The 13,892-nt window shown below is 43.1% G+C and overlaps 1 protein-coding gene across 2 annotated transcripts in view; it reads right to left on the bottom strand.

The window, feature by feature from the left end:
- Positions 1-406: 406 nt before the first annotated feature.
- Positions 407-13,892, bottom strand: part of XDH (xanthine dehydrogenase) — a 75,670-nt gene continuing 62,184 nt past the window's right edge. For both annotated transcript variants that reach the window (XM_084623513.1, XM_084623512.1), the window contains 7 exons: positions 13,762-13,836; positions 12,104-12,156; positions 10,664-10,778; positions 9,808-9,873; positions 6,458-6,646; positions 5,252-5,419; positions 407-2,564 (listed from right to left, as the gene is read on the bottom strand). In XM_084623513.1, the coding sequence (XP_084479639.1) occupies positions 2,514-2,564; positions 5,252-5,419; positions 6,458-6,646; positions 9,808-9,873; positions 10,664-10,778; positions 12,104-12,156; positions 13,762-13,836 (717 nt within the window). In that variant the 3' untranslated portion in view covers positions 407-2,513. The remainder of the gene's footprint in view (positions 2,565-5,251; positions 5,420-6,457; positions 6,647-9,807; positions 9,874-10,663; positions 10,779-12,103; positions 12,157-13,761; positions 13,837-13,892) is intronic.

Here is a 13,892-nt window from a genome sequence, read left to right on the forward strand (position 1 = left end):
CAGTCTATATGACAGCCTGTGACATACCAAGGTACAGTCCAGACTAATGTGTGGCTGTGTCACCCCCTGCCCTGCAACTTTGGGTGCCTTACCATGGCTTGCTGACATAGCTCCCACTTGGGCCACTCGTAAACAGCCTTCCAGCATGAAAGCCACACCCTGAGTATCTCTGTGCAACTACAGCCTGGCAGCCACGCTTGGATTACACTCTGGTTCTCGCCAGCCTTGGTAATATTGCAGGGTGACCCCAACATACATTTCTGTGGGGGGAAATCTAAGACTGGAGGTATGTCCAGCCCTCTCCTGCAAGTTATATGAAGTCTGTTATTTCTTTAAAAGGAATAATATGTCAACTTATTATTTCAAAAAGTTAGACACTTCCATTTAAACACACTGGATCAGATAAAACAATGAAACAAGTTTATTAACTATAAAGACATTTGAAGTGAATACAAAATTTTAAGTGAGACACAGAAGTCAGAAATGGTTACAAGAAAAATAAAGATAAAATGCAACTCGTGCCTAACTTAACACACTATATTAAATTCAAAGCAAAGTTTTCTCACCACATGCCTTCAACAGTCTTACTTGCCAAGCTTCTTAGGTCAGGAACCCTCTTCTCAGAGTCCAGAGAATGCTTCCTTTGTTGCTTCAAGTGCAGTGAATGTGATGGGCAGGGAGAGAGATCGGAGTGTTTGTCCCTTGTTTTTCTAGTTTCAGTCCCTCTCTGGAAAAACATTTCCAGCTGGGTACCAGGAGACAAAAAGTCTATGTGGAAGGATGTTCTTGCTGCTTTTTCCTCACCTATTTAAGCTTCCTTTGTTTCCATTCCTGCTTACTGTTTATTGCTTAAATGCAAATTAAGTAGAGTACACATTCCTTTGTTTAAGACAGGCCTGTTTGCCAATCTCAGTTTGGAACATATGTTAATAACACTATACAGCGAAATCTTACAGCTTCACAAACAATTTTGCCTTACTTATTTTATCAGGATGATACTGATCAGGAAATTATGAGTTTTCAAATAATACTTAGAAGGCATATTTTGTTCAAAAATTATTACAACAGTGGGTAGTGTGTGAACACAGAGGTATATTCTGTCACACAGCCACAACGTTTTGAGCTGAATTTTAGACATAAATGTTTTAAAATGCCTAACCTAAAAACTTGGTAAATTGGGTGCAAGCAAACAATATGCTTTTTGATACACATAAATGTAAATGTATATATCTAGGAACAAAAAAAATGTAGGATATAGCTACCGAATGGGCGATTCTAATCTGGGAAGCAGTGACCCTGAAAAAGATTTGGGGGTCATGGTGGATAATCAGCTAAAAATGGGCTCCCAACATGGCGTTGTGGCCAAAAAAGCTAATGCCATCCTGGATACATAAACAGGGAAATCTTGTGTAGGAGTAGAGAGGTTATTTTACCTCTCTATTTGGCACTGGTGTGACCGCTACTAGAATACTGTCCCCAGTTCTGGCGTCCACAATTCAAAAAGATTGCTGATAAATTGGAAAGGGTTCAGAGAAGAGCCACAGGAATGATTTGAAAATGTGCATTATAGTGAAACTCAGTGAACTCAGTTTAGTTTAACAAAGAGAAGTTATGGGTAACTTGATTACAGTCTGTAAGTACCTACATGGGGAACAAATATTTATTAATGGGCTCTGCGATCTAGCCGAGAAAGGTAAAACACAATCCAATAGCTGCAAATTGAAGCTAGATAAATTCAGACTGGAAATAAGGCATAAATTCTTGACAGAAAGGATAATGAACCACTGGAACGAACAATTTACCAAAGGTCGTGGTGGATTCTCCATCACTGACAATTTTTAAATCAAGATTGGATGTTTTTCTAAAAGCTCTGCTCTAGGAATCATTTTGGGAAAGTTCTATGGCCTGTGTTATATAGGAAGTCAGACTAGATGATCACAATGGTCTTTTTTGGCTTTGGAATCTATGAATTAACCAGTGCAGCCATTTAAATGTCATAAAACAGAGGCCAAATTCCAACCAGATGTAAGTGAGCAACACTCCATTTAAGTCAACCAAGTAAAATCTGCTTACACCAGCTCTGGCTAGCAACTTCAAAATGCATCAAGGAAAAAAGGCCATTTTGACTGGATTTAGCACATCCAAGTCCTCCCCAGTTTTTCACATCTCAGAGTTTTATAATCATACTTAAAAAAAATGCTTTTACAAACAAGCTTGTTGTAAACATTTCTTTGATCCTTGCAGCGAACTTAAATGAACCTTGTAAGTTTTTCAATTACACAGACAGCAAAGCCATCATCTTACTCTTCATTTACATTTTCATCCCAGCAATAACCTGCCAGCAATACCCCTTCCTCATGGAAATGATGATTCCACAATTGAATTATGGAGCTTCATGAATCAGTGGATGAGACACATGAATACAGATTTGTTTTCTGCTACAGTGTTTTTCTTTTTGGTCCCCTGGGATAAAACCAGCTTCATGAGCAGACCTTGTTCCTTCAACTTCCCTTTTATACCCTCACAGACCATGGCTTAAAAGTCCCTGGTTTGGCAGATGGACACTGTAAAAAATGAATACAAAAAGTTAAATTGACTGATGGCAGCAACAAACTGGAAGCATACACTGAATTTTTAATGCAGGCAGACTGACCAGATTGTTACCATTTGTGGTAGGTGGGCTTCGTACTGTTAAATATCTAAGCTTAGAATCCCCATCAGACAGAATACAGGATCTGTACCACATGTAACTAGCAATAAGAGAACTGCAACAGTTCTGGTTCAGAGGCCAGATGACAAATATGCTGGGCATAATCCTGATATCCTTACACAGAGCTAGATGCTGCTCATCTCATTCACAAGACAAGTAGTAAGTCACAAGCAAGGCAAGAAGGCTTCGGCCCATTGTCTTTGCCCTTAATTACAATGGGGTTTATATCGGAGTAATGACCAATGCCCCAGTCTTGCAACTGACTGCACATGGACAGATGCCTGCACAGAACCCCATTAAAGTCAACGGGGCTCCACTGGGATTCAGGGTCCACCTGCATACACTCCTACTGACTGTAATGGAGCACTGCAAGGAAGCAGGGTCAACACAGGCAGAGACAGATGCAGGATCAGGGCCTGTATGACGACTTCAGGGTAGGCCCACAGATGATCAGAAGACTGGAGAGGTCATGATATTCAGTGATGGTCATCAAAGCAGAAAGCACAAACACAGGCCTTAGCGGTACTCCTCCTTTCCAGTATGGAGACCAACACTGTTAATGATAGACTTGCTAGATGCATTAATGTTTGGGAGGCAGTCAGAAATAAGGGTGAGGAGCACCAGGGAGATGCCAATGAATCATTTAATCTATGCCTTTGCATTACAGTAAGATGGAGTCCCTGGTAGTTGCCCTATTCGCATTAGTTAATAGAGCCTGGGAGCAAGCTAAAGTTGAGACACTGTTGCAACTTGTTCTATCCTGAACCCGCATTTTATTAATTAGATCAGAGAGAGAGCTGTGTAGAGAGATGGCTTCTAAGTTTGTTAGATTGCTGTTTTGAGCTCTGTTACTCTGAGGAAACTTTCTCTCTGTTTAATAACAGCAGTGTATTCTTCTGAGAAGGAAATCCAAGTGGCTGCTTTATGATTCTTCAGTATAAAGAATTTCCTCTCAACCATATAATGCAGATAAATAGAAGGAAGAGTTATGGGAGCCTTTCCCCCAGTCTCCAGGTTCAGCTCATGCAATATGGTCTAACAACAAGATTATTCAATTAGAGAGACCAGGTGGATGAGGTAATATCTTTTACTGGACCAGCTTCTGTCGATAAGAGAGACTAGCTCTTGAGCCACACAGAGCTCTTCTTCCGGTCTGGGAAAGGTAATCCCAGGGTCACAGCAAAATGAAAGATGGAAAAGATAGTTCAGCATAAGTAGTTAGCACACATTGTAAAAGGGACCATTCAAGGTAGAGTGGCCCCTTAACACCTCTGCAGTCATAGGACAAAAAGAGGTTAATGGGTTACAGATCCTTGTAAGGAGGCATAAATCCAGTGTCTGTAATCCATGATTAGAGTAGTTTCTCACTAACAGAAGTCGGTCCAATAAAAGATATTACCGGACCCACATTGGCTCTCTAATATCCTGGGACCAACACGGCTACAACTACACTGCATACAAGATTCTTCAATACCTTCTGTATCTTGTGCTCAATGCTGAGCTTTTACTTAATAGGAAATCCAAACCCTGGTATGAAAGATGGTATGTATACATTACACACTTTAAAATTGGACCACTCGCCTTATCATTACTTTAAATTAAAAACTAAAATATTTCTAAAAATCTAATTTATTTTTAACGGTTTATGCTGTATATTTTTCACACTTCACTCATTATAGACGGTGTGCAGTGTAGTTGTAGCTGTGTTTGTCCCAGGGGATTGGAGAGCAAGGTGGATGGGGTAATATCTTTTATTAGACCAACTTCTGTTGGAGAGAGAGAGACAAGCTTTCGAGCCCTATAGAACTGAGGAAGAGCTGTGTGCGTCTCAAAAGTTTGTCTCTCTCAATCACCAACAAAACCTGGCCCAATACAAGGTATTACCTCACCCACCTTGTCTCTTGTATAGACTGGTCAGTTTCACTTCCTGCTTAAAGCCAGGGTCAATACTGAGCTCTGTTGCACTTGGGGTGACCAGATAGCAAGTGTAAAAATATCGGGGCAGGGAGTGGGGGGTAATAGGTGCCTATATAAGAAAAAGCCCTCCAAATCGGGACTGTCCGTAAAAAAATCGGGACATCTGGTCACCCTAGTTGCATTAACAATATGATGTAGGGGTTGGGTTTCCAGGACAGCGGAAAAATGTGTACATTAAGGAGATAAAACCTGCACTCATTGACAAGGCTTCTGTCCATACTAAATTTTGCAATGTCTGTTCCCTGCCATGAAATTTTATTTTGTGGGTGAAGGGTATCCTGAATTAGGCTGATAATGTCCCTTTAATATACTAAAGTCACAATACCACATTGTATAGAGCACTTCTTTGGAAGCTCTCCATAAGCAGCTGATGTTTGGATTTGCATCTTTCTTTCAATAGCATCAAACCATTGAACAAAATAGAAAGCTGCTATCTCTATTAAATGTCCTAATCTGATCACATGATCTGCTCCACAAAATGACTCATCTACCACCTGGGACGGAATGGTGTTGTTGAATTGGATCGTGGAACATTATGAAGCCGAGAGAGCCTAAATACTGTACCAATTTGGTGAACATGTCGATGCAGGCATTGCGGATCCTCTCCGGGGTGGCAGGGCTGTCTAGTCTGAATGGCCCTTTCAGGCCAGATTCTGCCCTTGCAGCGAAGATGGCATCTTTAATGGCATAAAACACAGAGGCAGACAGGAACAGGGGAGGCTCACCCACAGCCTGGACAGATAGAACACAAGAGAGAATCAGACTGACCCCAAACAGACTCCTCCTAGTCTGGATTGGGGGACCATTGGAGGGAGAGGAGGAGCAGAAGCTAGCAGAGGTCATTAGCTGTTCATCTTACTCTTGACTTCCTTCTTTTGTAGGTTTCGACCTTCTTTCCTGCTAACAGCATGAGTACATGATCATGATTAATATAGCCTTACTGATTTGCAAACACATTTTCCTGGGGTCAGGGAAAAGGAGATGAATTGGGAGACAGACAACGTAAAAACAAATATTTAGATGATGTTCTGAGGTCTCTTTTTGTGCCCCCTTGAACTGAAAGTAAACTGGACACTCTTTGAGCCTGTGCTAGGGTCATATGTCAAGCTGCATACTGCTCAGTCCTAGCAATATGACCAGCTAAAGAGAACAGAGACGATCTGCAATGGCAACAGCTGAAAAACATTCACAGTACATTATTAACCCCTTATGGTGAGGGACCCTGCAACCCCAAAGGAAAAACAGCACTCTGCAACCAATGGGGAAAAAGATAATGGAATTACAACAAATCTGTGGGAGTAACTCTTTTGTAAATCTGTAGCTTCACAGTGGTTTCTGTGCTACATACCACAATTGCTCAGAGCTTTCAGAGTAACAGGAGGCATAGAATTCAGAAAACCTGCTCTGAAAGCACAGGCTACTTGAGCTAAAGAAGAATCATTATTAGTGTTAACAGTATAGGGTTTAGGACACAGGTGAGCAGTTCAGACTCTCTCCAGTACAGGGCAGCGGTGATAATGTATTAGCCATTTCACCATTAAATCTTTTAATATGGGTATTATCATTCATATTAACGATTACTGGTAGAAGGAATGCTAACAAACTGATTATAAAACGAACAGCTAATCAAAATGCTCTGATCTCTTCAAAGCCAGATACACCATTAACCTCCTCATTACTGTAAATGTGGTCTCTTTGCACAACACTTATCAAATACAGCTTCCGCAGAAATAAGGATTAGTAGACGGCATGTGGATGCCAGGAGGATACCTTGGATGAATAAATCGCTTTGCTGTTTGGACAGTCCCGGAGAAGAGAGACATAGAATTCTGTTGGGATGTCTCCAAACGCTGGGATCTTGTACATTCCAGGCCCTCGGGTATACAAGTCTCCTTCAGGGGAATACCGCAACTCCTCCAGGGTAAAGAGCCCAAGGCCTTGGATAAATCCTCCCTCTATCTACAGAAGAAAGAAAGACTAGGTCACATTCTTCTTTGTGCTCCTTCACACAAAAAAGCAATGACCATTCCAAATGGCACGGTCCTGGCCAAATTCCCACATGGATAATTACATTCTGTGTCCTTACATTCCACTTGCATTTTTAATTGGATATGGTGTTCTCCTTCTGTCCCTGCCCTATATTTGCTGTGTACTGTGGCTGTGCCCCACCCAAGAAGTGGCTGCATTTCAGTGGTGGGTGGAGCAATTCCTCTATATCACAAACTGATATATGTAAAGTGATTTGGAATCTTTTTTGATAAAAAATACTATATGCAGTAAATGTAAGATACCATGTTTCTTATGCAGTAAATAAAAATCAAGACCCATAAATGGCAAGCTAGCGATTTCTTCCTAAAAGCTGTTATTGCAGGCCTTTAGCCGTTTAGTGAATCCAATGGTAATTCAAAGATTTAGTGCAAACAAAGCCATCTGAGAAGCTGAAGGTGACAAAAGATTTCTCTGAAAATAAGTTTTACTCATTTTATGTATTTCAAAATAAAACCTAACACTTGCTACACACTGCATATTCCTGCATCATCAGCACAAGCAGAGATACTTGTACATATTTGCCCATTTCTCTGGGTAACTCTGTGGTGGTTTGCACACAGTAGCAATCAGGTAGGCTGAAAGATACTCAGCCATTGCTTAGACACTATAATGATGGGAGCTGTAGAATAAACGATAGTAGATTGGGTCGCTAGAGGGCAAATTTTTCACAAGCATCTAAGTCTCATTGAAAGTCAATGGGACTTAGGTACTTTTGGAAAAATTTGTCCAGAGAATAGAGAGATGAGATAGCAAATACCCTAGAAGAACAAAAGGAAAAGGAGGACTTGTGGCACCTTAGAAACTAACAAATTTATTTGAGCATAAGCTTTCGTGAGCTACAGCTCACTTCATCAGATGCATCCACTGCATGCATCCGGTGAAGTGAGCTGTAGCTCACGAAAGCTTATGCTCAAATAAATTGGTTAGTCTTTAAGGTGCCACAAGTACTCCTTTTCTTTTTGCGGATACAGACTAACACGGCTGCTACTCTGAAACCTGTCATTCTAGAAGAACAGGCTCTGAATGCAAAAGGGTAATCATAAATTCACAACTCATTCCAAAGAAAAAGGTCAGAAGAGGAGAAAAAAGAGCTGCTTGTAAATACACTAGAACTGTCTTTTAGGGGCAATTCCCACTCTCTGTGCCAATCCCGAATACCAGTACATGGAGATTTGATGCAGGGGTGTAATAATCCCTGCATGTCTTGTGCTCCCTTCTTCCCAAAGGCTGCATATATTTGTGGATCGATCAGCCATGTCCCCTGGCCATCTATCACCTGTCCCCTAGCCTGTGCTACCCCCAAATCCTCCTTGTGTGGCAGTACTGAAGGAGGCCCCTTGGAGCAGGCTTCAGTTATCCTGCCCCCTTCTTATGCATTCAGGGCCCAGGATGACTGTGGAGACAGTAAGCAGGATTTTCCCCACTGGGATTTTTGTTCCACAAACAGACTTCACTCTAAGTAGAGATTTCTTTCTAACCGGGATAGCAACCTGTACCTCGTGATGCACTGGGATCACTTGAGACTTTCATCCAACTTCATCATAAATGGAGTTTCACTCTATCCCAGTCCACTATTACTGGGAGAATACCATTGCATTCAGTAGTGCAGTGTGTGCAAACTTCCGCAGCTCCCGGCCTCTGGTGGTGGGGGTACCTCTCAGCTCAGAACCGTGGGGGAGAGGGGAACCCTAGCTCACCAAGCTCCCAGAGCTCTCAGCCAGGCCCCCGCAGCAAACTTCCAGTCATTCAGCCTCCAGAATAAGTAGTAGTAAAAGACGGACAGGTCACGGGAAATAAAGAAAAATTCATGGAAGCCTTCTCTGACTTTTACTAAAAATATTCATCACAAAATGAGGAGCTGCTAGACAGCAGCAGGGGCCTGGCTGAGAGCTCTGAAAGCTTGGTGAGCTAGGGTTCCCCTCTCCGGCACAGTTCTGAGCTGAGAGGACCCCCCACCACCAGAGGCTGGGAGCTGCGCGGTCCCTCTCACCCACAGCTGCTTGGAGCCCCCAGCACCTGTGGCAGCAAGGAGCTCTGGGGGTCCCCCGCCTCCTGCAACAGCCAGGAGCTGCATGGTGCCCCCTGCTACCCATGGGGGCCAGGAGCTCCAGGGTCCCCCAGCACCTGGGAGCTCTGGGGGTCCCCTGCCGGGACCGGCAGCTGCAGAGTATGCCACTGCCCATGGCAGCTGGGAGCTGCAGGGTACCCACACCACCTCGGAGCTAGGGGGCTCCACTGCCTTGGGTGGCGGGGATACCCTGCAGCTCCTGGCCACCCTGGGCAGTGATGGGACTCTGCAGCTCCCAGCCACCTGCGGGCTGAATTCATGGAGGTCTTCGGAAGTCCCAGATTTCATGACTTCCACAAACTCCATGATAAAATCATAGCCTTACTCATTACTGCTAGTTACTGAAAAGTGTTACTGTGTGTTTGTTCCTGTACAAAAGACAGAGGAAAATACGGTCCCTGCCCAGGGAGCTCACAAGCTAAACTATTAATGTAGGTTTTAATACATCATCTCCCAGCACCACTTGGGTACCTGAGCACCTTGGGCACTCATCCTGCAATCCTTACCAATGTAAGTACTCTTTACTCACACAAAACACTCCCATTAACCTTGACTGGACTACACACTGGGGTAAAAGCTGCAGCATTGGGGCTTAAATCAGCCATCATACATTACAGACACAAAACATGCCAGATGAGGATCCAATCTTAAAGCAGTGCAAATCTTCTCTCCTCCCAAACTCAGTATGCTTGCTTTCTCTGAATTCATTCCTTACTTGGGCTGAGGTACAGAAAAAACATCAGTGTGGTGATAACTGAAGGCCACATAGGAGCCTTAATAAACAATACCAAACAAGAGGATATTTCCCTGCGCCCAACCCTGTGTCTATTCGGTTATTTCTCATCAGCCAGCCCAATATGCTTCTCTGTTTAAGAACTGCAGTGCTATATTTGCAAAGATACAGCCCATAGAGAAGAAAAGGAGAGGTGGTCTAAAGTGGCCCACAGCAGCATAATTTCCTGACCAAACAAAATGTGGTTGAATTGGTGATAGTAATGCTTACCTGTCCTATATCTATGGCTGGGTTCAGGCTGGTGCCAACATCCATTACTATGTCTGTGCGAAGGTTCTGAAAGTTACCAGAAGTAAAGAATAAATAAGCACAGAGAATAACTGAAATTGGGCCACTGTGACTTTATACTTCTTAGTTAATATATCCAATACTATCCACATTTTGGCCAGCATTCCTGTTTTCACACATATATATGTATGGTATCTAAAGACTTCTCACTCCCCATGGGTCATATATTAAACAAAGCTGATTGTTGTCTTTAAACTTAATATTGAGCCTGAAACCAAATTCAGCCCTGGGGTAACTCAAATGAAGGCAATCAATTTTTCTCAGAGATCTGTTCGACCCATTATCCAGGTTGCCGGTGATCTGTGCTTTTTATCGGAACATAACAAATGAAATCAATGTCATGTCCAGGCAAGCATTTTTTAATAAAAATTTCCCAGCCCTACTTTTAATGAGTAACTCAATTCTCTAACCAATTTATTTGAGCATGAGCTTTCGTGAGCTACAGCTCACTTCATCGGCTGTTACTCTGAAACCTGTCAATTCTCTAATCTTTTACTGCTGCTTTGTGCTTACATAGTGCTGGCACCTTTGATTTAACAACCTCAAATGGTTTTGCAAGGCTCATAATACACTTGTGAGGTACATAATTATTAATATATTATACCAGCTTTACATATGGTTACATTAAGGAACAGAAAAGCTAAGAAATTTGCTCTGGGCCACAGTGAGTCAATGGCATAGCTGGAAAGAGATTAACTCCCAGTCTTTGATCTAACCACTAGACAATGCTTTCTTCACCTTAACTACAGAGGGTTTTTTAATCATCTACCCCACTCACCTTGTGGTCACCTGTCAGGCAGTCTATCTCAACCTCAGAGCAAGCAACCCCATAAGAGAAGTAGTTGAAAGGATTTCCTTCATTTTTCTCATAGTCATACGAAAGGTCAGGAATTCTTAACAGAAAGAAAACAAAACGTCTGATTGCATTCATAAGATTTTCTTATACTTCACCCATTTTTCCTCTGTGTAGACTAGATACGCAGAAAGTAAAAAAATAAAGAAATCCAAGGCTATCTTGCACTTGATAAACGTAGTAAGACTCCTTGAAGAATTTTTATCCATCTTAACTAATCTATCACTTGTTTCTCTGGAACATAAACATTTATAATGCCCATATACAGTCCCAATCCCAGGAGTCCAATATTAAATACTTTATGCAAGGCATAAAATTGTGCATATCCCAGAACTAGTTAAATTCTGTGCTGACGTGAAATGGAGCCAGAGAGTAAGACTGAGTTATGGAGCGATTCATTTTTTTGAAGTAGTTCACAGCAAATCCTGTGTTATGCAGCTGAGACTGTTTATGTAAATACTGGTGTTTTGTTAAACACCAACGAAGCCACTTGGCTCAGAGACAAATGCATTTCAAAGATGCGGTAGAAACTGGCTCACATCATGAATTCCAGTCCCATAGTATCTATTCTCAATATCCAGTTTAATGTTTTGTGATGAGTCCTATGCCTTTTATAATGATGGCGTTGGGTTTGCCTCTGACAGTAAGGCTGATTGATGGGAGAAATGTTTCATTTTAGAGCTTCACAAGAACCAGCACAAAAAAGAAGCGTGAGAATGAAATTGAAAACAATGGAATCAGCTCATGTACTGGAGGCCAGAATGTGGCTTTATTTAATTGACTGCCTCTAATACCATTCTGAAAGCAACGATGATCCCTTTGGAGGTTTTCCTAAGGGGCAAATCGTGATCCCTTCTCCACTGGGGATGGAAAACCTAAAAGGCAGTGACAAATCAGGCAGTTCTAATCTTAAGGAAAGGCAGAAAGCTGGGAGCCAAGTGCCACGCAGACCCCTGGGTCAGATTCACTTACATCTCTTTAAATCTGAACTAACTCCACTGAAGTCAGAGTTACTCCAGGTTTATAATAGTGAAAATGAGATCTGAATGTGGCCCCACACTTGTCTCAGAGCTGTGCTCCACCAATGACTCATCTTCCCTAGCTCAGGAGCATGTTTGAGAGTAGAGGTGTGGCTGATGGATGGGCTGCTGCAAGCATCCCTCAGCTGACTTTCGCCATGTAGGCCAGGGCATGCAGCTGCTGAGATGGCTACTGCAGCCTTCACCAGCCATAATAGCTGCAGAACAGCTTCGTGGCCCGAGAGGAGAGTAATTATTCACCCAGTAATCACCATGGAATGCTCCTGCACATAGACTATGTAACTAGGCAAAAATATTACTGCACTACCCCAGCTTTAATACTCACCTATAAAATCCTGTGGCTGACAGACTAACACAGTTAATGTAGGCTGCTCCCACCTGATAAAATAAGCAGGTTTTTTAAAAGTTAGTATTATTAAACTAATTTTTGTTCAATAACCTTCTGAGAATGCATCCTGAGGAAGCCCATGGCCACATACTCAATAGAGGATGACATTCACAGTAGAGCGGAGTGAATAACTGATTTTTTGGGAGCCAAACATCTTGCAATTTCTTGATTTTCTCATCTTCCTTGAAAGGTCTGCACCATAGTAAAAATAACCTCAAGCACAGGAGTCTTGGAACTTGGAATCTGGCTGGGAGATTAACACACAGCGGTATTTCAATTTGAGTAGTCCTTGACAATACAATAGGTGTGAGGTCTTTTTTAGGAGTGGTGGGTGAAATTCTGTGGCCTGCATTGTGCAGGAGGTCAGACTAGATGATCATAATGGTCCCTTCTGACCTAAATATCTATGAATCTATGAATACAATGCAAGGTGTGCCCACTCTTCAGATGTTGGAGTAAGGGAACTCTTGTCCCCACTGAGGATGGTTGAAAAGTGTCCTGGAAGTTTTACAAAGAAGTCTTCTTTTTTTCCACAGAAACACTTTTCTGTGAGCAGAGATTTCATTCTCATCAGGATTGCAATCTGACCATTGAGATACAATGGAACCATTTGGGATTTTTCTCTTAACTTCATTAGAGATTAGACTTCAGTATGCCCAAATTAGTTATAAGCAGGTTCCTGTGAGGGGAAATCTCCCTTGTAAAACCACAAGTGGAAGCTAGATGTCACCCCCTTTTGAGTTCACCCCTCTCCAGTATCCTTTTCCTCCCAAGCTAAGTTGCTGCACTGTCTATCCCAGAGCCTCCTGGAACCTTTCCTACAGGATGAGCAGGGATAGCGGATTTGTCTACATGTTTGATTTACCAACAAAATAATTCTCTGAACAGCCCACATCTAACCTGTACCAGGTACACCTCTACCCCAATATAACGCGGTCCTCGGGAGCCAAAAAATTCTAACCGCATTATAGGTGAAACCGCGTTATATCAAACTTGCTTTGGCCTTGAGCATTTCCGTTATGAATAGTTACTTCCTGCCCTCTAATAACTGACCCCTCAGAACCCCCGACCCATCCAACCCTTCCGCTTCTTGTCCCCTGACTACCCCCTCCAGAGACCCCCCTGCCCCTAACCACCCCTCCCAAGACCCCACCCCCTATCTAAGCCCCCTGCTCCTTGTCCTCTTACCGCCCCCTCAAGAGACCCCCCCCATCCCTCATCACCCCTAGGACTCCACCCCCTACCCAACCCCCCTGCTCCTTGTCCCCTGACTGACCCGATCCCATCCACATCCCCATCCCCTGACAGGCCCCCCGGGACTCCCACGCCCTATCCAATGCCCCCATTCCCCACCCCTAGAACCTCCGAACCATCCAAACCCCCCTGCTCCCTGTCCCCTGACCACCCCCCAAGACCCTCTGCCCTTATCCAACCCCTTGGCCCTGGCCTGGCACCCTTAACAGGCCACTCAGAGCAGCGTGTCAGACCCAGACACACTGATCTGCCGGAGTGCACAGCCCCGCCCTTCAGAGCACTGCTTTACCGCGTTATTTCGGGTTGCATTATATCAGGGTAGAGGTGTATAAACAACTTACCCAGTCCTTCCAGGATCCTTTGGGGTTTGAATGTTTGAATGGCTTTAGCCTTTCTAAAATAGTCTCACACGCTCTCTAAAAAACAAAACAAAATAAAGAGCACTTGAAAAACTTGAAGTAGGCCTTGAAAA

The sequence above is a fragment of the Lepidochelys olivacea genome, assembly GCF_965140295.1.
Source record: "Lepidochelys olivacea isolate rLepOli2 genome assembly, chromosome: 3".
NCBI lineage: Eukaryota > Metazoa > Chordata > Testudines > Cheloniidae > Lepidochelys > Lepidochelys olivacea.